Consider the following 23,359-nt stretch of genomic DNA (forward strand, 5'->3'; position numbering starts at 1 on the left):
AGAGCAGCACGGCCTGGCTGCAGAGCGCCAGCCCCATGGCGGTCTCCAGGGGCGGGGGGCGGGGGTCGCGAACCTGGGCTCTGACGTTGGAGGCGGGGCCGGCGGCCGTGACGCGCGGGGGCGGGGCTGCGCGCCTTCCCGGACCAGGCGGCGATTCATTCAAAAGGCGCGCAAGCTGCGCGGCCGCCAGTGCGCTCGCCGAGCCGGGCTCGGGCACCGCGTCGGCCTGGGAGCTGGGCTGCTGGAGCTGCTTCGGGGCGGCCAGGTAAGGAGCACGCGCGGAGTCCCAGCCCGGAGTCCAATCCCGGAGGCCGGGGCCAGAGGGATGCGGGCCCGAGCGGCGCCCCCTGCCTCCCAGCGTCTCTGAGGAAGTTCGCCGGCGCGGCGCATGCCGCAGCCCGGGCCCCGCGCCCCCCCCGCCCCCGCGTCTTGTCCCGGCGCCTTCCGCGCACGGACCCCCGCCCGTCTCTGAGCCCCCTGCCCGGGGACCTGTGCGTCCTCCGGCCGCGGCTCCAGGCCCGGCCGTGCGTGAGGGGGAGGCGGCGGCGGAACTTGCAGTTTGAGGAGCCGGCGGGCCCCGGAGACGCCCCGGCCTGGGATACTTGGACTGAGACCAGGACGGGGTGCGGGGCGGGACGGCGGCTCCTCAGTGTGGCTGCGGCGCGGGGAGGCCGGAGGGGGGGTTCTAAACGGTGTCAGCCCGTGACTGTGGGTGACACGGCGCGTGAGGCGGCCCAGCCAGGGCGAACGTGTGGCCCGGACACTGGGCGGTGACGTCGGGCCGAGGGGGAGACACCGAGGGGCTCTGTGTGTCTGTGACAGGCAGAGTGTGTGCGTGTGACTGTGTGGGAGAGACACCCCGGGTCACTAAGGGTGACCGTGACCCCAGCCCACTGTGAGTGAGACCCCGGGTTACTGGGGTCACTGAGTGTGTGTGTAGCCTGGGGTGTGACCAGGGCAGGGTCAGGGCCCTCATGAACGTGAGTGAACATGGTATAGAGGAAGAGGAACCCCAAGTGACTGTGAGAACCAGCCCCTGAAGCACTGGAGTCATAGTGTGCTGTGGGGTCAAGTAGTGCAGTGTGTGTGTGTGTGTGTGTGTGTGTGTGTGTCCGCCCGTGTCCGCGTCTGCACCTCAGGGAAATGAGTAAGAGGCGGAAAGAGGAGGGACCTCAAACACCTACTAGCACATGGGGGCTGGAAGGAGAGGGGCCAGGGAGGGGACAAAGGTCTCTCCAGGACTGTCCCCAAGAGGGCGTCCCTCAGGAGCTCAGTTTAGTGAGGGGGGTGGACCCTGAGTGACTTGCCCTGGCAGAGGGAGAGGGGCCAAGGCTGAGGGGCATCTGGTGGGGTGATACGTCTGGCAGCAGCTGAGGGCCCCTGAGGTAACCTCAGGACACACACACACACACACACACACACACACACACACACCACCCCCCCCCCCCCCGAGAGGCCTGGCTAAGCTCTGTTCCTGGTAACCTGTATTCTCACTGGGCCCAGGCATATTCTTGCTCTCAGATCCCGCCCGCCCTCGCTGGGCCTCAGTTTCCCTGTTTGCACACTGAGGTGTTGGGCTGTGAATGGACTGTGAATCATCACTTCGGGATCCTGTGTTGTTTTGGGGTCAACTGTCAACTGTCTCTGTTCTCCCTTACCTCCCTTCAGGCAGAAAGACTGCAGTAGGGGGTGGGGGCAGGCTGTCTGCTGGGGACAAAGTGGCCCAGGGGCTGTGCCCAGGTGCTGGTGACAGGGTTGGAAGCTCCTCAGATCAAGCCGAAAATTCTGACCCATAGACATTGACTTCTCTGGTCCCCATCTCCTTTCTTCAGTTCCCTTCTTGGGGGGAGCGGGGGCATGTTCCTGGGGGCATGAGTCGTCTCTGCTTTGGAGAGCTGGAGCAGGGCCTCTTCACCATCTGGGCTAGACCCTCCTGAGGCCTCCACCCACACAAAAGGGTCTCTTGGGTTCATGCAAAGTGGAATGGAAATCAGGCTCCCTAGCCCAGGAGAGGTGAGGAGACACCTGCTAAAGGATCTGGAAGTTCTCTCCTGTCACCCTCTGAAAACGTTGATTGTATTCTGGGTCGGGGAGAGAGTTGGGGAGACAGTGCCAGGTGCTATGCTGAATGCTTTATGGTGTGCTCTTGTTGAATCCTCACAGTAGTTCTGGGATGTGATGACTGTTTTTCAGAGAAGGAAACAGAACCTCAGAGAAGCAAAGTGACTTGCCCAAGGTCACACAGAGTCAGGACAGTGCCAGGACTGGAATTCAGGTCTCCTGCGCCTGAAGCCCTGTAAGATGCTTGGAGAGGGCCACTCCCCTTCCTAATATCTGCTCATGGCTTATCTGGGCTTCCTTCTCTCAAATGCAGGCTGGCAACATGGCCTCGGCAGGGTGTGCCATTGTGAGTTCTGAGTATGGTGTATATATGTCTAGAACATTAGGGGTGGCTGGGTTACGTGGTCTTCCTGTTCCTCCTCCTCCTCCCTCCCCCTAGCTCTCACCTCCTAGACAGAGGTCACCAGAAAGTCCTGTCTCCTGCCTTCTAGAGCATGTAACTGGTTTTGGGAGCATCCATGTGGCTCTGAAGAATGTTGGGAGTCAGCAGCATAGCCCAGGCTCCAAGAGTGGCAGGAGAATTGAGAGTCCCACTTGACCTTCACCATACCTGAGAGGCCCTATGCCCCTGCTCAGAGTTGTTCTAGGGGTACTTTCCCCAATCCACCCACACACTGCAGGGGTCGAGGGACAGGCTAGGAGTGACCTTGAGCTTGTGCCTACCCTCTCAGGGCCTCAGTGTCCCCATTCTTCCCTGAGGCCCCTGCTAGCTCTGCCCACAGCTGCTGCTTTGCCGAGAGCTGGAGCTGGGGGTCCGGGTGTCCCTCTGTCCTCTCTGGAATGACTAGAGTTGTGCTTCTTTCTTTTTTTTTTTTTTTTTTAAAGGAGGCAATCTTAAACTTTTTTGCGGGGGGGGGGGTTTATTTATTTATTTATTTATTTATGGCTGTGTTGGGTCTTCGTTTCTGTGCGAGGGCTTTCTCTAATTGCGGCAAGTGGGGGCCACTCTTCATCGCGGTGCGCGGGCCTCTCATCATCGAGACCTCTCTTGTTGCGGAGCACAGGCTCCAGACGCGGTGCGCGGGCCTCTCATCATCGAGACCTCTCTTGTTGCGGAGCACAGGCTCCAGACGCACAGGCTCAGTAATTGTGGCTCACGGGCCTAGTTGCTCCGCGGCATGTTGGGTCTTCCCAGACCAGGGCTCGAACCCGTGTCCCCTGCATTGGCAGGTAGACTCCCAAGCACTGCGCCACCAGGGAAGCCCGAGTTGTGCTTCTTGGGGCTGATCAGAATAGCTGTCTTGGTCTTCTGGGGCTGAGCCTGAGTTATTTCCATCCCCAGCAAAGAGGTGGAAATAGCTCAGGGCCCTGAAAGGGGAGGGAGAGGGGAAGGGTTAACCGAGGGTTAACCTCCTCTTCTGGTCTCAGCCCCACCCTGTGCCCTGCCCAAGCCAAACCTTTTTGGGAACTTGGGCCGCCTGGACCACAGGGATGGTGGTGGGGCCCGGCTGCATTTCCAATGTGGCCCCAGTTGGGACTCGTGTGACAGTTGCTGGAGGCAGGTGCCCATTTCTGGCCAAGGAGGGGAAGCTTTCAGCCCCCTTCCCCTGCTCATAGGGTCAGCCTCATTTTACAGAGGGAGAGACGAGGTTCTGAGAAGTGCTGGGACTTACCAAGGCCCCGCACAACCCTGATATTCTGCCTCTCACCCTCCAGACAGGGAACCTACCTTCTGTCCTGCCACACATCCCCCAGCAGACTGGACGTGGCCCAGGACTGGAAGCAGGCCCAAGACATGCCTTCGCAAAATCAGGGCGCCTCTTAGGTTCCAGCTCGGGCCTTGCTGTCCTTGCCCAGACTCCTGTGTTGGCCTCTCTGCCTCCGTTTCCAGTTCCCTCACACACGGCGCCAGAGTGGCCTCCCTAAGGTAACTTGTACTGTTTGCCTGCAAAATATAGTCCAGACTCCTCATCCTAGCATCGAGGTTTTCCTTCTAGGACCCTTTTGAACTTTACATTTTCACCCTCATCCCTCCCTACCAGATGACTTGGTTGTACTCTGCCTTTGCATTTGCTGTCTCCCCTTTCTAGAACCCTCCTGACCATTCAGGATACAGCCCCAGCCTCACCGCCTCCCCCAGGAAGCCCTCCCAGCCCAGCGTTAGTCCTTCTTCATTGTGCGGTCCATGTGCCACATGTCCACCCTCACCTCTGGGAATAGGCACAGGGGTGGGGTCCTCATGGGCACCGCACGCCCAGCTGGGTAGGGCCGGCCTGGCCAACAGCCTCTCCTCTCCTGCTGCCATATCTGTGTTGGCCAGGCCTCTTCCTGGGGAAGGGTAGCCATCGTAGGCTGAGGGCCTACTGTGTGCTAGGATGCACAGGGAGGTTGGTACCCAGGGTCTCCAGTGCTCCTGAGTGTGTGCTGGGGGTTAGGGGCAAAAACTCAAGGCCACTCCTGTGTGTAGGGGCCAGTTTGGTGCTTGCCCTGGGCTCCTCAGGCAAAGCTCTCATTCTGGGCCAGCAGAGGACGCTCCCCCCTGAGGCCCTAATGTGTGTTAGGCCCTGGGTGCAGGGCTCCTTGCAGCAGCACTAGCAGGGCATCCCCTTCTTTCCCAAGCTGCTCAGTGGGGAGCCCAGACTCAGCGGGCAGAAGGGTCCAGTCCTAGTCTGAGTCACACAGTCACTGGTGCTGGACTCCGGCACTCAAGCTCGTGCCCAGCCCCCAGCCCCATCTCCGCCTCCCACCTGGTGCCTAGCGAGGGTTGTCTGACAACTCTGGCGTCAGTTTTCAAAGAAGGACCAGGCTGGCTACCTGCAGGGGGAGGAGGAAGTGGTGGTAGGGCTGCTCAGGCCCACTCCCTCCGTTATAGGGCCAGCCCTTCTGCCAGGTTAGGCAGGAGGGCTGGACCAGAGGGGGAGACATTTTGCCTGAGATCAGCCAGCAGCCCCCCACCCCCACCCCAACTCAGGATTGGGACATGACCTCTGGCAGACCTTAGCACCCAGCTGGGGTGGCAGGGAAGACGGAGGTGCCGATGCTGCATCCCTGCTCTGTGTTCAGCCCTGGGTAGGACCATGAGGCTCTCATCCTCAGCCTCATGCCCAGGTCATCAGCAGCCCCATCCAGGTACAGGCATTGAGAAGAGGGCCCAGAGATGGGTCAGGGACTTGCAAGACTCCAGTGTCACTGGGATCCTAACCCAGGTATGTTTGCCTGGAAGGCCAGAGCTTTTTCCCAGGCCACGCTGGGAAAGATGAGTGCTCTATAAATAAACTGCCCATGTGGCTATGAGTGTGTGCCCTGGCTACTTGGCACAGGAGAGGGATGGAGGGGCCTCTGCAGCCAGTTAGAGGCAGGGTCTGAGTGTGTGGGTGGAGAGAGAAGGAAGGAGGGCTTCTAGAAGGAGGGACCTAACTTGGACCTGGACACCCTCACGGTAAGAAGGAGCAGTGAGCGCAGGGATGGAGCCGTGCCCCGCCTCCTGCGTGCACTTGCTGCCTCCCTCCCTGAGGGGGACCTCGAACAATGATGGCTGAAGGGGCCAGGAGAGGGGCGGGTCCACCCTGACAGGGAGACTGGGAAGGCTTCCTGCAGGAGGTGGCACCTGGGCTGAGGCCTGATTGTAAGAAGAGTCATTGTTCCCTGATGAACCATGGATCCTCCAGCCATGCCAGGAGGTCAGCTGGACAGGCACAGTTGTCCCAAATCACAGAGGCGGAAACAAGTTCAGGGATGTAGGGCTGGGTCCTGACTGCTCAGCACCCCTCGCCTTCCTGACTGTGGCTTCAGTTGGCGTGGGAGCAGGTGGACACAGGCCTGTGTAAGGGCTGGGGAATGGGCACCCAGGGTCCACCTGGCGAGTCCAAGACTCATCCACCCATGCTGTTGGGACCGATGTTGGGTTCCCCAAGCACTCTTGCCTGCTCCCGAGCCACTGGGTGACCTTGGTTGGATGCTGCTTGGTTCTGAGCTTGGCTCCTCCTCTGGCCCTTGTGGGCTGTTGAGGACTGGTGCTCAGGAGAGGCCTGGTCAGGCCAGGCCCTGACCAGTATTGCTTACAGTGGGCTCCGTTTATCCCCTCAGCATCCCTGGAGACAGGGACCAGAACCCCTGTTTGCAGGGGAGGACCCTGAAGCTCAGGGTGGGTAAGTAACTTGCCCAAGGTCACAGAGCTCCTAAGTGATGACCTAGAGCTTGAACCCAGGTGTGACTGCTCCGGGTCCAGCCTCCCCTTCAGGCTGACCTCCATCCTCAGGCTCTGTTGGTTAGGGCCTGACCTGGGATTGCTGGGGGCAGGGGAGTCTCTTTCCCCCAGCACCTTGAGTCTGGAGGAGTCGGAGAACAGGGCAGGCTGGGCCTGTGATCTCCCCTCAGTCTCTTTCAAAGCCTCCCCAAGTCAGCCTGGTCGGGGCTGAGCAACTCTGGGCGCCCTGGCACAGTGATTGGTACAGATGCACGGCTGGGGCAGGAGGCAAAGGTGGCTTCTCGGAGAAGAAGGTAGCAGTGGTGAGAGCTGGTGGGCAGTGGGGTGTCCTCCAGCCCTCATAGCGCTTTGCCATCCTGTCCTGGGAACTGGCACAGCCTCCCTGCAGGAAGGCTCTGGTTCTGAGTGCTTGGGTGCTGGGCTGGAGCAGGGCGTGTGGGAGCAGCGGGAATGCCAGGTCTGGGGTGGCAAGAGCAGGGGCTGCCAGCTGCCTGTCCCCACTCCGCATGGGGAAACCTTGTCTCCTTTCAGACCAAGTGGTTACAGGGTACTACTCTGAATCTCAGTTTCCTCATTTGTGAAGCCTGGAACTCTGTCTTTGAGGCCTGGTAAGGGAATGGGCATGTAGTAGGTTCTTAGTGAGGGGTGTTGGGGAGCCCCAGCTCTGCCTCAGAGAGAACTGTCTAGTTTGGGCCCCTGCCACACCCCCCAGCCCCAGGCTTAGGCCAGGGAGGGGGCAGGGATTGCATCTGCACCCAGACTGGGAGGGGCTGGGTGGGCCCTGCCTGGCTGCCTCAGCCCTTTTCTTAGCCTCAAGGGCCAATTAGCCCCCTCAGCCCCACCTGCCCACCTCACACCCCTGAGCCTTCTAAGCCCAGGCCTGGTCGGGGGCCAGGGAGCAGCTGCTGCCTGGTGTGCCTGGAGTCCTCACCCCAGGGTTGTGACCTGGGAGATCTTGGCTGCCTGAGGCTGGGCTGGGGGTGGGAATGGGGGAGCCCTTCTCACTGAGTGGCCCTGAGGCAGCCTCTGCACATCTCTGGGCTCCCAGCCCCGCATTAGTCCCTAGGGAGCTGGGCTCTACCCTGGGATCTTCCTCTTCCTCCTTCCCTGGGCTTCCTGCTTCTCACAGGTCCCAGTGCCTTTTCCTACTGGAGCTGTGGTAGGCTAGGGCACTATGCAAATGAGTATGGATGCAGGAAACCTCAGAGGCCCCAGAGACCCCCATGGCGGCAGTACCTCCTTCCCTGGCGCCTGCCCGCGTGCTTTGTAATAGTTTTTCAGGTGAGCCGCCAGCTCCCTAGTCTCTGCCATCAGGTTGGCAAACGCTCAGAACATCTGTTTTGCGCCAGGCCCTGGGCCAGGCTCCTGGGTAGGAGGGACCAGAGTGAGGTGGGAAGCTGTCAGGTAGGCCTGGGCTCCACCCTCGCTTTACCTCCCCCCCCCCCCCTCGGCTGGGTGACCTGCCACAACCTCAGTTACCCAAGGGTGAAGCAGGGACGCTCACCTCTCCTGTGAGGAGTGGAGGCAACCCAGGATGAGGGCCTGGCCCGAGGCGATGGGAGTCTGTTCCCTTCCCTGTGAGGGCGGAGGATGAAAAGGAGGCAATGCCTAGCTGTCCTCACTACCGCCCACTGTGGGCACTGCCCTACTTCAGCCCCAGTTGCCAAGGAACCACTGGCTTCCTTGCTAACCTGGATTTCTCTATTGATGGGCGGCCTTTGTCTTCCTGCCTAGGGTGCAGCCACTGCCGAGAAAGGCCTGTGTCCAGCTGTGTTTCCAGGCAACCCTAGCCCCTGGAGGCTGCAGGGAGGTCCCCAGGCAGTCAAGCCACTGGCTGGGAAACAGAAATACCTGCCCCCCACCCCCTGCTCCAGGTGGGTACCTGCTTCCCACCTCCATCTCCCCAGCCCTGCCTCACTTGGCAGGCAGCCCAGCAAGCCCTCTGAGACGAAAGTTGTTCCTTACCTCTCCCTCCCCCGCTAACCCTTCAAGGCCCTGGGGGAAATGCAGGCTTCTCAGCTTGCAGCCTAAGCTTGGTGTGACCTGGGCTCTGCCCACCAACCTTTCCTCTCCCTTCCTACCCCTCCCACCCCCCAGATTGTCAGTGTGGCTCATCGGGCACCTCTCGTGTACCAGGCTCCACGCCAAGCATTGTACATAAACATAAGAGAATCTCGTTTGTACCTCGTACCTCCCATCGAGTGTGTGCCATAACCCCCTCCACGATTTACACGTGGGGAATCTGAGGCACGGTGAATGCTTACTGAGGGCCTGCTCTGTGTCGGGCTCTGTGCTGAGCATTTAATGTGCGTTCTCTCGGCCTCACAACAGCCCTCTGAGGGATGGGGAATGGGGGTGGGGTCCACAGCCACAGAGCCAGTGAAGAGCAGAGCAAGGAAGGCTGGTTCTCCCCAAGTCAGGCAAGGGCTTCAGATCCGGGTTCAATCCCCCACCCCGAGCCCAGCCTCTAGGCTGTTAATCGTCAGCCTGCTCCCTGGCCCTCTTGACCTTGGGAGAAGGTGGACCCTCTCCTGAGTGCCTTTTCTGATTCCCCTGGTTCAGCACATACCTATTCACGTGCTGGGCACCCTGCACGGGGGCAGCACGTCAGTGGGGAAGGGCTGGGTGCGTAGCCTGGTCACACCCAGGGCGAGAACTGCACAAGTGAGGTGCTGGTTGGGGGCTTCCAGGAGGAAGTGACTTCAAGCTAAGCTCTGAAGGAAGGGTAGCTGTCAGTCGGGTGATGGGAGGGGTTTCTGGGCAGAGGAAACAGCAGGTACCAGTGCCAGGTGAGAGAGGCAAGTGTGGGGGACAGAAAGAAGCTCAGAGTGGCTGGAGTTGTGGGGAGGGACAGGGGTCAGATCTGGGTGTTGAGACGCCTAAGCTGCGGGGGGGCTGAAGTGGAGGCCAGGGAGGAGGCCAGGGGGCAGGCGAGGGGTGGGGTGAGCATGGAGCCGTGGGAGACCCTCGGAGGAGGCCACCACGGAGGCGGGTGAGGCTGGAGAGGGAATGCGTGGAGATGGGGCCCCAGGCTGGGGCTGGGTGACCCCATGAGCTTCAGTTCTGGGAAAGGGGAAGCTGCTGAGGCCTGAGGAGGCCCGGGTGGTGACACAGCTTCCTCTTTCTCTGAGGCCTCCGGGGGGGGGGTGGGGGCTGCACCTCCCTGGGGCTCTGGCACCTCCCGCTGGGGCCCTGGTCACAGCTTTGCTAGTTGGCTTTCTTCCAGGGAATTTCTGGTTCTAATTGTTTGGGCAGTTTTTTTGGAGGGTGGGGATGGGCTGAGCGTGAGGAACCCCTCCCCCCACCCCACGCCCCCGTGAACCTGTTTTCTCAGAGGCCTCCTGCTCCAGACACCGGGGCAGGGTTTTGTGGTGGGTGAGACAGACATCCCTGCCCTAGCTGCTGTCTGGTGGAGGGGGGCGGGGGCAAGCAATAAACAAGTAAGCAAACAAACAGTTATAAGCCTTGGTGGGAGGTGGAGAGGGAAAGAAGGGGTGACAGGGAGGAAATCACATGACCTATGTCAGGCTCGTTACCTCATTTAAACCTCATGACAGCCTTGCTCTGGGACATAAACATCCCCATCTTGCAGGTGAGGAAACTGAGACCCAGCAAGGTGAAGCAGGGGCTCAGGTCCCCCAGGGAGTTGGTGACAGTGGGAACAGGCCCCAGGCTGAGATTTCAGGGAGGAGTGGCCTCTAAGCTAACTTCCTTCTCTGCCCCTGGGGCCTTGAAGGGTGGTTCTCCTCTGCCAGGAGCCCTGAGGCCAGAGAAGACCGCCACCACTGCAGGCTGAGGGTCTGCCCATCTTTGACAGCCCTCCCCCAGGAAGCCCTCAGGAGGTGCCCCGAGGTGCAGGGCTTTGGAAGGTCACTGATTGCCCTGCCTTCTGGAAGGCAGAGGGGTGGGGATGGAGCCTTCTCAGACTCCCCTCCCCCAGCCAAGGGGCTTGATCTGAACTTGCTTTTCAGTCAGGGTTCCAGGGCTCAGAGCATAGGTGCCGGAGGCTGGGTGGGGAGAAGGCGCAGAGGGGAGTCAGAGCAGCAGGGGTCCACGTGCGTGCAGGGGTGTTCTGGGTGGAGGCCAGCGGCTGCCTGACTGGGCAGGTCCTCTGGGGGCTCAGGCTGATTGTGGGGGCCGGGGGAGCTGCTGTAAGCAGAGACTCAGGCAGCCAGACTGGAGTAAGTGCTGGTTTGGGGTAATTAGAAGGCACATAATTAGAAGGCGTCAGGGCGCTAGGCAGCAAGCGTCTGTGAATGTGCCTGAGTGGGCCCTCGCTGGCTTTGAGTCTGGGCCTTTGGACCCCATTTTCCTCCTCGAAGTCTTGAGATCATAGCTCCCTGTCTGTCTGGAGGTGAGCAGCTGCACAGCCCCTCCCTGTGGCCTCAGGTCACCCAGCAGGTGCCAGTCACGGCCAGGGGTGGGACTAGGGGGGAGTCTCTCCTCGGTGGCTGTTGGGTCTCTTACTTTCCACCCCTGCCCCAGCTCTCTGGCCCACCCTGGGGATATGGACGGGTGCTGGATCTGGGGGCTGGACAGGGCTACGGGGCCGGCCTGAGGTCTTGGGGCTCGTGGTCAAGTCTGTGGGTGAGCTCCCATGAAGAACCAAGGAGGGGGCCATGGAGAGATGGGCTTGAGTAGGAACTGGGCCTGGGCAGGGGGGACACTTGTGACCATGTTGGAGGAGGGACCGGTGGAGGATGGGTCAGAGGATGCCACCTGTTGGGTGCTGACTGCCAGGGTGCAGCCTTCACTCTACTCTGTGGCTGGACCTTCTGTCCCAGGTTTTCCCCTGAGCTGGCCTTGGGCCGAGAGCCACTGCCAGTGACCTGGAGAGTCCCGAGGATAGTGTGACCACTGCCCCAGCCCCTCCCCTGGGTGTAATTCAAACCCCTGGCCCGCCAAGGTCTGTGCCAGGCCAGGCCCACGCGCAGCCGGATCAGTTTCCTCTGGCTCCTTTTCCTGGTGGGAAGTCCGGGCCGCCTGTAGGCCAAGGAGCTCTCGGCTCTTCCGTGACCTGGGGTTTACTTACTGCAGGCAGTGCTTCTCCTGCCAGGCTGGGCATCAGACAGCCCCGGGGTTCTAGGCAGGGCCCCCTCAACATGCTGGGCTTGGCTGCTCAAGGCTGCCCCTTGGGGGTCAGAGGCTGCCTGTGGCCTGTACCTGAGGCCCTCCATATACACCCCTCTCTCACCCTCCTGAGCCTGGAGACAGGCCTCCTGGAAAGAGGTCATTGAACTCCCTTTTTCTGCCACTATCCCTTTTGTGCAATCCAAATTTTTCTTCCTGCTCTTCCAACCTCATCTACTGGCTGGAGACTTTTCTACAGAGGAGGCCACACCCTTGAGCCTGGGGGCTCAGCCTCAGGCCCGTGCCCGTCACCCTCTGTGCCCTCACATGCCTTATTTGGTTTCCTGGCACTTCCCTCCATCTGGCACGGGACGCTCACTGTTTATCTGTTGGTCGTTGGTCTCCCCTGGGGTGTGAGCTCCCTGAGGACAGCGCCTGTCTTGTTCATACCTTTCCCCGTGCTGAGGGCAGTGCCCAGCACACAGCAGGTGCCCAAGAGAAGACAGAAGGCTTGAATGCTGGCTGCCACTCCCACCCCTACAGGTCTGCCCGCGGTTCAAGAGATGCAGTCAGACACATCCCAGATCTCTGGAGAAGTCTGCCGGGCGGGACCGTGGGACCCGTGGGAGGACTAGCACTGTGATGGGGTTGGGGGTGGGGGAGCTTTGGGGAAATGGAAGTCTAGAGAGGCTTCCACAACAAGAGGCCTTTGTGTTGGGCTTTGAAGTGTGACGGAAAAGGCCTTCCTTGGAGCAGAAACAGCAAGAGTGAAGGCAGAGAAGCAGGAGAGGCGGGCATGCTTGTGGGCCCCAAGGAGTTCTGAGAGGCAGGAGCCTGAGAGCTGGGGATGCAAGCGGGGAGGCCGGGCGTGGGGTCGCTGTCAGTGCTCTCGTTCCTCCCACCCTCGGGGCTGAGGCTGTAGGCTTCCTTCCTCCCCTGCTCCCCTGCCTGGGCCTAGGGCAGCTGGCTGTTTATGGAAGAGGCAGGAAGCCCTTCCTCCTCTGGGAAGCTGCCCTGGGAGGCTGGCCCCAGATAGGGTGCCCCCACCTCTGCTAGGACCTGCAGTGGACCAGAGGGCAGGGCCGATGAGTGTAGGCCAAGCCGCCCCAGCATTCTGCCCGCCTGGTGACACCTCTCGATGTTCCTGTCCAGCCCCGTCCTGGAAGGAGCACTGGGAGGACGGCAGCTGCCTGCCTGCCTGCCTGTCCCGTCTCCGTCTGAGCCTCCCCTCCATCTGCCTGAGGCTGGCGACCCACTGGGGCTTGAGGATGAAGCTGAGCCCACCGCACTGGCCCCTATCCTGCCTCCTTGTGGTGAGTTGGGGATGGGACCGTGGGGAAGGTGAGTCCTGAGCCCTGCGCTCAGGAACCTCTTGCCCCGGTGGGTGCTGGGGTTGGTTACCTGGATCTTCTTCTTTTTTTTTTTTTTAAACATCTTTATTGGAGTATAATTGCTTTACAATGGTGTGTTAGTTTCTGCTTTATAACAAAGTGAATCAGTTATACATATACATATGTTCCCATATCTCTTCCCTCTTGCGTCTCCCTCCCTCCCACCCTCCCTATCCCACCCCTCTAGGTGGTCACAAACCACCGAGCTGATCTCCCTGTGCTATGCGGCTGCTTCCCACTAGCTATCTGTTTTACATTTGGTAGTGTATATATGTCCATGCCACTCTCTCACTCTGTCACATCTTACCCCTCCCCCTCCCCCTCCCCATATCCTCAAGTCCATTCTCTAGTAGGTCTGTGTCTTTATTCCCGTCTTGCCACTAGGTTCTTCATGACCTTTTTTTTTTTTTTTCCTTAGATTCCATATATATGTGTTAGCATACTGTATTTGTTTTTCTCTTTCTGACTTTCTTCACTCTGTATGACAGACTCTAACTCCATCCACCTCACTACAAATACCTCCATTTCGTTTCTTTTTATGGCTGAGTAATATTCCATTGTATATATGTGCCACATCTTCTTTATCCATTCATCCGATGATGGACACTTAGGTTGCTTCCATGTCCTGGCTATTGTAAATAGAGCTGCAATGAACATTTTGGTACATGACTCTTTTTGAATTATGGTTTTCTCAGGGTATATGCCCAGTAGTGGGATTGCTGGGTCATATGGTAGTTCTATTTTTAGTTTTTTAAGGAACCTCTATACTGTTCTCCATAGTGGCTGTATCAATTTACATTCCCACCAACAGTGCAAGAGTGTTCCCTTTTCTCCACACCCTCTCCAGCATTTATTGTTTCTAGATTTTTGATGATGGCCATTCTGACCGGTGTGAGATGATATCTCATTGTAGTTTTTTTTTTTTTTTAAGATTTTAATTAATTAATTTATTTTTATTTTTGGCTGTGTCGGGTCTTCGTTTCTGTGGGAGGGCTTTCTCTAGTTGCGGCGAGCGGGGGCCACTCTTCATCGCGGTGCACGGGCCTCTCACTGTCGCGGCCTCTCTTGTTGCGGAGCACAGGCTCCAGACGCGCAGGCTCAGTAGCTGTGGCTCACGGGCCCAGTTGCTCTGCGGCATGTGGGATCCTCCCAGACCAGGGCTCGAACCCGTGTCCCCTGCATTGGCAGGCAGACTTTCAACCACTGCGCCACCAGGGAAGCCCCTCATTGTAGTTTTGATTTGCATTTCTCTAATGATTAATGATGTTGAGCATTCTTTCATGTGTCTGTTGGCAATCTGATATCTTCTTTGGAGAAATGTCTATTTAGGTCTTCTGCCCATTTTTGGATTGGGTTGTTTGTTTTTTTGTTATTGAGCTGCATGAGCTGCTTATAAATCTTGGAGATTAATCCTTTGTCAGTTGCTTCATTTGAAAATATTTTCTCCCATTCTGAGGGTTGTCTTTGTGGCTCTTCTTTTGAAGAATCGAGGCAGTCTGACCCTAGGAAGTGCCTCCTGCCCCACGTGCTCCTGGTGCCGTTGGCCTCTCAGTGTTTGGCACGTGCTGGAGCCGGGTCTAGGGCCTGAGGAGGTCTCTAGCACCTCCCGTGTGACACTCCCTCTGCCCTTCAGGGTAGCTGGCTCTACACTGTGCCTGCCCCAAACTGGGGCCCAACTGGAGGACTGGGGGATCTCCCCTGCGGGCAGGATTCAAGGCAGATAGTTCACACCTGGAATGGGAAGAGAGGGAGCTCCGAGAGGAATAGGGGGAGGACACAAATGGAGAAGATCCTTCCTTTGGGGCCTGTCATGCCCTGTGTGGGTCCCAGGGTGTGAACGGGCTGGCCTTGTGTTGTGGGAAGGTCACGGAGGAGGATGTGGTCCCAGAGACTCAGCCGAGGCCCCGAGGCACCATCTGCAGCCTCGGCCCCAGGGATGATGAACTGAGGCTGGTTAATGACATTTTCAGCTGTGGTGTGGGGACCAAGGCAGCAGGAAGGGGGGCGGAACCTGAGAGAGGAATTCGGAAGAATTTCCTCCTCATCATCCTGGTTAGCTAGAAGGGCGTGACTCACAGACCCAGGGGCTCAAGATCCTGATCTGGCCCTGTCTGAGGCGTTTCAGCACTTTCCAGAAGCAGATGTGGTTCTCCCCTTGCCTAGGCAATGGCAATGCAGCAGGTCTGGGACAGGCAGATTTTACTTGTAGCACAAGGGATTGAGGTTAGAGAGTGTCCCCAAAGCCTGGGGGTGGCCCTGTATATTGGTGGCCCTTGTGCCTGGGGTGACTGAAAGTGGGTGGGGGGTAGGTAGGTGGCCCCAGAGATGCCATGTCCCAGTGCTTTCCGCTCCCTCAGTGTGTCCTGCCCTCTTTTCTTCCAGCTGTTGCCCTGGCCTCTGGCCACTGCAACATCAACAACTCCTTGGCCATGCCCACCTGGCGAGGAGCCCAACCTGGTGAGCTCGCCCTGCCCATCCACCTCTCCTGGGAAGACTGTTGAGGGCCAGGGGCAGGGACCTCAGGCCTGGCTCCTGGCTTTGTTCTCACTCTTTCCCTCCTGCAGGAACCAGGGCAGGGCACATTATGCAGGTCCTGCCCCCCAGGCACCTTCTCAGCTTTCTGGGGCTCTAGCCCTTGCCAGCCGCACTCCCGCTGCAGCCCTCGAGGGAGGCTGGAGGCCCAGGTGGGCACGGCAACTCGAGACACACTATGTGGAAACTGCCAGCCTGGGTGAGCCATGGGGTGGGGTGTGGGTGTTCATGACCAGGTGACCAGGACTTGAGATCCTGGGATCCCAGCCTCACTCACCTCTTGAGTGGGCCGCGGTCTTCCCATCTGTGAAATGGGGTGGGTCAGGACCAGTGAGGGTGCCCAGTAGGAAGGTCCAGCCTCTCTTAAGGATAGTTTTTGGGCTTCAGTAACATCTTCCCTCCCTGCAGGTGGTTTGCCCCGTCAGAGGTCCCCCGTGTTCCCTGTCAGCCGTGCTCCTGGACACCCCTGGGTACTCGCGGCTGTTACGGTGAGTGGCAGGTGGTGGCTAGGACTGGCGGGGTATGTGTGGGCAGGGGTCTGGCGAGCTTGAGCCCAAGGGCCCCGCGGTGTCCGTCTGGGGCAGTGGGGTCCTCACTCCCCTAGCCCAGGGGAGGGTGTGCAGCCACAGGGTGTCCAGCAGGTCCACTGGCTGTGTCTTCTCACCCCGCCTTTGAGTGGCAGAGACTGTCCAGCAGGTGGCTGCCACAGCTGGGGGCTCACATCCCGACCGGTCTCCTGTCCTTATCCCCTCGAAACAACCCATGTAGCTGAGTGTGAGCACATACGCTTACACACATGCACCTCCTCTCACCTGTTGAGTTGGTCACCTTCTGAGGCAACTAACTCATGGGTCAGGCTGTGGGGAGGTGGGATCCGGTGTCGCTGTGCCCAGGCATGTGCACCGTTGCCTTTTGTTCACCCCTCTGACCCATCATGAGGGGTGGACAGAGGCCTCAGGGTCTGGCCATCCTGAGGGCTGAGGAGGCCTTGCTCAGGCTGGCTGACTGGTCAGATGGCCAAAAAGGAGGGGGTGAGTTGCCCTTTACTTCCCCACCATGGTGGAGAGTGGGTGCTCTGGACATGCCGGTACCACCCACCGCCCCGACCCCTGCCCACAGTAACCCGGGCCCTGGGCCTCTCTGAGTGTGTTTCTCTCTGCCTCTGTCTTTCCTCCATGCCTCCATCCTCCGTGGTGCTCAGAGCGGGGACGACGGGCCCGACGTGGCGTGGAGGTGGCAGCAGGGGCGAGCGGCGCAGGGGAGACGTGGCAGCCTGGGAACAGCACGCGGGCGGGCAGCCCTGAGGAGACGGCTGCCCAGTACGCGGTTGTTGCCATCGTGCCCATCTTCTGCCTCATGGGGCTGCTAGGCATCCTGGTGTGTAACCTGCTCAAGCGGAAGGGCTACCACTGCACGGCCCACAAGGAGGTCGGGCCTGGCCCTGGAGGCGGAGGCAGCGGTGAGGCCCAGCCTGGGGCTGGCTGGGGAGGCCAGAGGGCGCAGGCTGAGAACCTACTTGGTCTGGAGGGTCTGACGGGGAGGGGCCTGCAGAGGGCTACTCGGGAGAGTTTCCCAGAGGTGCCGCACGTGGGCCGCAGAGGAGACACTGCGGACTGACAAAGTGGAAGGAAGGGTGAGGTGGCCCGAGGTGGCAACTGGGGCGGAGCAGAGGCAGAGCGGAGGTCAAGTGGCTTTAGTGGGATTCCCTCCCTGTGTGAGGCCCTACCCAGGTGTAAGGGCCTGGACTCCTCAGGGGCTGCAGTTGTGTGTGTGGTTCAAGGGTTGGACTGCTTTCTGGGTACTCAGGGTGACCTCCGACCTCTGGCCTGAAGGGCTGGCAGGGCAGCTGTCCTGGACGGGGACCATGAGGGGCTCAGGTTTCAGCTCCAGGCTGTGGTTTGAGTTACGAGCCCTGGAACCAGAGGGAGAGACATGTTCCTCCTGCCCCTACCCCAGGGCCCTGGGTTCCTTTTCTTCTTCCCCTTACCCCCCCGCGCTGTCCCCCGAGGGCCAGTAGGGCCAGGATCCCACATGCACATACACTGCTCACAGAACTTGGGGGCCAAGTCAAGATAGAATGGCGCCTGCCATGCCAGCGCCATTTTCAACCTCTGACACTGCAGTCTGCAGGGGGCAGGAGGGGGACAGGCGCTTTAGGCAGGCAGGAAAGTGGCAACTCAGCCCATTTTGCCTGGAACTGCACTTGTTTTCCTGGCCTAGGACTCCCTTTAACTGTTGGCTACTGCCTGGGTGCGAGTCCTAGGAGTTCTGTTTGCTGCTGGCCCAGGAATGATTGCATGGCTCATTCTCATGCCCTTGAGGTTCGGGTCCTCAGTTAGTTATACCGACAGGGCGGTGTGCAGGGAGGTGATAGGCCTGGGATGGCAGAGTTTGCCGGGGCTGTCGGAGGTTCTGGGCAGAGAGGCAGCCCACAGCTCCCTGAGGCTAAAGAGAGGAGAGGGCAGGCCCTGAGAGAGGCTGGTTCCCTCATCCCACACACTCTGCAGGGACGGTGGAGTTCAGATGGCCCTGAAACCGCTAAGCCCCTGGTGCTGCTGGGTGCAGGGAGCAATGATGCTAAGTAGTGAAGGTGATAATGGGCTCAGAATCAGAGCTGAGGCCCTTAGGTACGCATACACCCAGGCCAGGGGCGCCCTCTGCTGCCATGTCCTGGTGTAGCCTGTGAGCCCAGAGTGTGCCCCTGCCTCCTTCCCTAGGATCATGGTTCTCTGCTCTTCCCCAGGGGTCAACCCTGCCTACCAGACTGAGGACGCCAATGAGGACACCATTGGGGTCCTGGTGCGCCTGATCACGGAGAAGAAAGGTGAGGGGGGAGGTCTGACCCCATCCCTCCCAGAGCTCTGCTCTGCCCCTCCCGCCGGGATACCTCAGGCCAGCGTGCCCCTCTCTGACCACTGTGGTTCATGAGGCTGCCGCCTCTCTGCCTGCTCTTGCCTGGTGAGAGGTGGAGGAAAAGGCACACAGCCTGGGCCAGCGAGGGGGTGGCGGGTAGGTAGGGGGATTTGTGCTGGGGCAGGAGGTTGGGGGGAGTGTCCCTCACAGCCCAGAGCCGGGTTCTGACTACAGCTGCCCACAGAGAATGCAGCGGCCCTGGAGGAGCTGCTGAAGGAGTATCACAGCAAACAGCTGGCGCAGACCAGCCACAGGCCTCTGCCCAGGTAAGTGGGCAGGTGGGCAAGGAGGGCCCCAAACCACAGGTAATCAGCCTGCCTCCTGGGGACTCACCACTTGGGTATGTTGCCCCTCCTGTCACCCCGCTTCCCCTTCACTACCTCCTGGGATCTCCTGGGCCTGCCCTGCCCCAGTGACCGCTCCCACCTGTGTCTTCCACAGGCTGCCGCCGGGCCCACCCAGCATGCCGCACATCTGCCCACATCGCCACCACCTCCACACTGTGCAGGGCCTGGCCTCACTCTCTGGCCCCTGCTGCTCCCGTTGTAGCCAAAAGTGGCCCGAGGTGCTGCTGTCCCCCGAGGCTGCAGCTGCCACCACTCCTACTCCCAGACTCCTGCCCAACCCAGCCAGGGCGCCCAAGGTCGGGGCCAAGGCAGGACGCCAGGGCGAGATCACCATCTTGTCTGTGGGCAGGTGAGGAGGGCATAGACACAGCAGGGTGCCACGACATGACATGACAGCTCTGGGGGAGGCAGGGCCCTAGCCTGATCCATGAACAGTGGTTCAGTGGTGGCCTCACCCTTCCTGGCCTCAGTGGGCCTCTTTGCAGTGGGGGTGGCCAGGGAAAAGCCAAGTCTTCCCAGCTATGCTCTCTCACATGGAGTCCTTGGGCCCCCAGGGCAGGGTCATAGCCCCCATCACACCTGTGCCGCCTCAGGCTAAGAGCCTGTCCTCCTGCAGCCTAGTGTCGGGAGGTGTTGGGAGCTTGTCAGTGGGTGGGAAGGCGTGGGGAGGGCTCAGGCTCTGACCAATGAACTTGCTGTGTGACCCTGGCGGGTGCTGCGCCCTCCACACCTGGGGTCCCTCCTCTAATGGAGGATGATCGCACTACCTCTCCTCACAGGTTCCGTGTGGCCCGAATTCCTGAGCAGCGGACGAGTTCAGTGGCCTCGGAGGTGAAGACCATCACGGAGGCCGGGCCCTCAGGGGGTGATCTCCCTGACTCCCCACGATGTGGCCTCTCCAGTGAGCAGCGGGCACTGCTGGGAAGTGGTGGAAGCCACCCTAAATGGCTGAAGCCCCCAGCAGAGAACAAGGCCGAGGTGAGGACCAGAGGGGAAAGGTGTCTGTTGGCACCTGTGCCAACCCCAACTGCAGATGGGGCAGGGGTGGAGGTACAGAGGGCTACTTTCTTGGAGTCCAGAAGCCCCCTGACAGCTCTGACCCCTCACCCCTGCCCCCCAGGAGAACCGCTATGTGGTCCGGCTGAGTGAGAGCAACCTGGTCATCTGAGGGGCTGTCTCGTCTGAGGACACTGCAGCCCTGCCCTGGGAGGTTCCGAAGGCTTCCTGGAGGAGGTAGAGCTGCAGCTGAGCCAGTGAGGATCCAGAATGGCCCAGCAGACAGAACAGCCAAGGCCAAGGCCTGGAGGTGGGAGCGTCCACCCCAGTGAGGAGGCAGGCCAGCCGGCCGGCGGGTGCTGTGTGCAGGAGCCGGTTGAGAGCCCCTCCCGTCCCTGCCGCCCATTTCCTTCCCTGCAGGATGTCCCTGACGCCGTGCCCTGCCCTGGCTGGATCCTAGGAGCCCACAGGGTCCTCTGCACCACCGGGTGGCTAGGCCTCAGTGGTGGGGAGGGGCCCTCTACCTGGCCCCCCTGGCTCCACGCCTTAGTGATGAGCCACCCCTTGCTTCTATAGAGGGGACCTCCCCCTCCTTTCTGACAGGTCCTGCAAAGGGAGGGGTCAACAAAAAGCCATGAGCTAGGAACCGAGTTCCTGGGTTCTAATCCTGGGCAAGCCCCTGGCCATTACTGGGTCCCAATTCTTCTGACTGTGAAGCGGGGAGAGAGTGGCGTCTCGGTGCCTAGGGCCTTCCAGCATCTTGCAGGCTCTGGGCTGGGTCGTGTAGATGGAGAGCTTGACCCCTTGCCACCCCTCCCACTAGTAGTTTTATCTGGCCCCGTTTTTGCTGCTTCAGGGCCACCACCTTCAAGGCTCCCATGGGGCTGCCCATCCATGGCTCTGCCTACAGAAGGGGCATAATGCACGTGCCTGCCCCTGCCCCTGCCATTTTTATTGAAATTGAAAAAACAGACTTGACCTGGGCAGGGCTGTGGTACAGAGCCCCAGCCTGCCCAGCCACCCACAAGATCTCAGGCGCTTTGGAGGGTAAGGGGTGAGGCTTCTGGCCTCGGTGGTTTCTGTGTCCCTGTGGTGTTGGTGTGTTCGTCCCCTGGCCTGGGCAGTGCGGGCGACTGCCCAGCCCGCGTCTCCACTGTGGCTCAGCAACCTCGTTATTTATGTGGGGCTGTGCAGGCATGGGCCCACTGCTGTCCGCGTTTCTCTTATTTATTGAAACTTTGCTGTTGTCCCACCCTTGTGTCTCCACGCCCATCCATTTGTTGAATAATAAAAGGTGGGAAAGTAGTGTCATGAGGAGCTTCTTTTTCCCTGTGTCTCTTCTCAGGTCTGCCCATTCAGTGAATAGTTCTGTGTCGGGCTCCGTGTGTGGGACAGGCCATCCCTCCCCTGGCAGCGCCTGCTGTTTGGCAGGTGGACACCAGGCAGCAGCTGAAGTGGGGCCGGAGGAGGCCTCTCAGGTCACCTGGTTCTCACTGAAGGCCCTAGAAGCAGTGCTGTCCAACGGAAATAGAGTGTGCGCCACGTATGTAATTAAAATTTTTCTAAGAGCCACATTTTAACAAGTAAAAAGGAACAAGTGAACTTATTTTAAATGATATCGACAATGTATTTTACTTAAACCAGTATATATAAAATACTTTCATTTCAATATAAAATCAGTATAAAAATTATGAATGAACCATTTTTTTGCTTTGAAATGTGGTATGTAAAATACACTTAAAGCACATCTTAATATGAAGTAGCATATTTCAAGGGCTTGATAACCACATGTGGCTTGTGGCTCCTGTATTGGACAGCACACCTCTAGAGGAAGTGGAACCTGGCACATGGATGGGGTAAGTAAGGCATATTGAGGGCTGGAGAATGTGGGAAGGGGAGCTGTGTTCCACAGAGAGGGAACAGCATGTACAAAGGCCGGACGGCAATGAAAATATGAGGAGCTGGAGAAGCTGCAAGTACAGAGTGACTAAGGTGTGAAGGCTGGGCTGGGGGTGGCAGCAGAAGGCAGCCACATGGGCTCTTGGAAGCCACTGGCCCTATGCCAGGGATGCCCAAGAGCCTCTAGAGCATTCAGGAAGGGGAAAAAGTATGACTGGCCAGCTCATTCCTGACCACTGTGGAGGGTGGAGGAGCTGTGGGAGCAGGGATCCACAGGAGGCTGTTGCAGCCATCCAGACGAGACGGAGGAGCAGGGGTTTACGGGGGCGATGGAAAGACTCCTGGGACAGAGGACAGAACTGCTAGGGCTTGGTGCCGGGATGTGGCTCACGGGATTAGGGCCAGCTGGGTGGGGAGCAGTGATGCAGACCCACGGGATGTCCTGAGGCACCTGCATGTGAAGGCCCGCGGCGCTCGAGAGACAGACCTGGGCTACGAGGATACCTGGAAGCACTCAGATGGGCATTTGCACCAGGACTGGACTGGGAGGGAGCACGTTCCAGGGAGAGAGCTCAGGGAAGGCCCAAAAAGGTGGGAAGGAAAGCAAGCAGGAGTGTGCAGCATCCTGGAAGCCAGGGAAGGACGAGAGTGTGGGGAGCAGGGTGGGTCACAAGGCCAGGCGCTGCTGCAGGGTCAGGACTAGCGTCCCCTGGCTAGCCGACACAGGGATGTGGCGAGAGCAGAGCCAAGTCCCAGTGGGCTGAGCTTCCTGCAGAAGCCTGACTGTGCCAGGTAATAGCTGGTGGGCCCTCAGGCTCCAGGGAGAGAGGGTTTTTAGTTAATTCCAGGTTCTTTTGGTGTTTTTGGTATGGTTTTAAAAGACAGAGGGTCTTCTCTGGTGGTCCAGTGGTTAAGACTCCACGCATCCACTGCAGGGGGAGTGGGTTCACTCCCTGGTCGAGGAACTAAGATCCCCGCGTGCTGCGTGGTGTGGCCAAAAAAGAAAGAAAAAAAAAAAAAAAAAGATGGAAGGAAAGGACATATTTCAACACTAATGGGAAAGAGGCCCAAAGAGAGGCTGAAGAACCAAAAAGTGACGGTTCATGGAACTTGGGGAGGTGTGGAAAGGGACACCCTGCAGGAGGCCCAGGCTTCACACAGGGCAGAAGCCATGGCAAGGGGCCGGCCTAGCAGCTTCAGAGAAAAATCCCCGCCTGAGGTGAGGCTGAGCTTTGAGATTCGACCTCTCCCTTCCTCTCACCTTTCTTAGGGCACAGGCTTCTCTCTGGGGCTTCTCAGGTGGGCAGGAAAGGGAGGGCACCTCTGAGGACCCAGGAGGCAAAGCATCACCTGCTCTAGGAGAGGGGAGGGAAGGAGACAGGCTGGACATCAGGAGGAATTTTCCAGAGCACCAAAGGTTGTCAAAGTCTAGAATAGGGTGTCTGTTGTAGGGGACCAGTGGGCATCACCAGTGCACCCCGGGGAATGTTCCCTGGGGCCGCCGTGGTGCGACTGGTGTCCCTACTTGCCAGCTGTTCAGCTGCACCTCAGGGTGTGGCCTCTCAAATTTGGCTGTCCCCTCAGCCAACCCCACTTCACCGAGGACTTGTGTGACACACTGAGATGATGAGGACGAGACAGTGCCCTGGGGGAAAGGGGTGGGAGGCTGAGCCCTCCCACTCTCTGGCCTCCTTTCCCAGGGGGAAGTTGGACTCTGGTCTCTGGATGTCCTCTTGCCTGGGTGAGGCACATACAGATGCCAGCGATGGTGGAGGCTGAGGCTGGGTCTGGGCTTCCCAGGTTAGGTAACGCACACCCCATCTCAGTGCTGGGCCCTGGGGTAATAAGCACTGCTCCCCTCCAGACCACTCCCACCACCCCAATTTCCTGCTTGCTGGAAGGTAAGAGAAGGGATAGTCTCTTGTCCCTGGAGGATATTGAGG

At 59.3% G+C, this 23,359-nt stretch overlaps 1 protein-coding gene across 5 annotated transcripts; it reads left to right on the forward strand.

Annotated features, from left to right (window-relative positions):
* The first annotated feature begins 112 nt into the window (after window positions 1-112).
* On the forward strand, window positions 113-22,461 carry RELT (RELT TNF receptor). 5 transcript variants are annotated; one of them, XM_082343181.1, is made up of 12 exons: window positions 144-265; window positions 8,003-8,142; window positions 12,491-12,651; window positions 15,112-15,186; window positions 15,294-15,460; window positions 15,670-15,749; window positions 16,463-16,720; window positions 18,005-18,085; window positions 18,359-18,440; window positions 18,616-18,870; window positions 19,301-19,499; window positions 19,642-22,461. In XM_082343181.1, the coding sequence occupies exons 3-12, from the start codon at window positions 12,607-12,609 to the stop codon at window positions 19,687-19,689; spliced, it is 1,290 nt and encodes a 429-aa protein (XP_082199307.1). In that variant the 5' UTR covers window positions 144-265; window positions 8,003-8,142; window positions 12,491-12,606; the 3' UTR covers window positions 19,690-22,461. The 5 variants fall into 5 exon arrangements, with proteins under 5 accessions (XP_082199309.1, XP_082199307.1, XP_082199308.1 ...); XM_082343183.1 differs by lacking the exon at window positions 8,003-8,142 and having other exon boundaries at window positions 113-265; XM_082343179.1 differs by lacking the exons at window positions 144-265; window positions 8,003-8,142 and adding an exon at window positions 9,217-11,881.
* Window positions 22,462-23,359: the final 898 nt, after the last annotated feature.

Source organism: Balaenoptera borealis (genome assembly GCF_965194805.1).
Source record: "Balaenoptera borealis genome assembly, chromosome: 11".
NCBI lineage: Eukaryota > Metazoa > Chordata > Mammalia > Artiodactyla > Balaenopteridae > Balaenoptera > Balaenoptera borealis.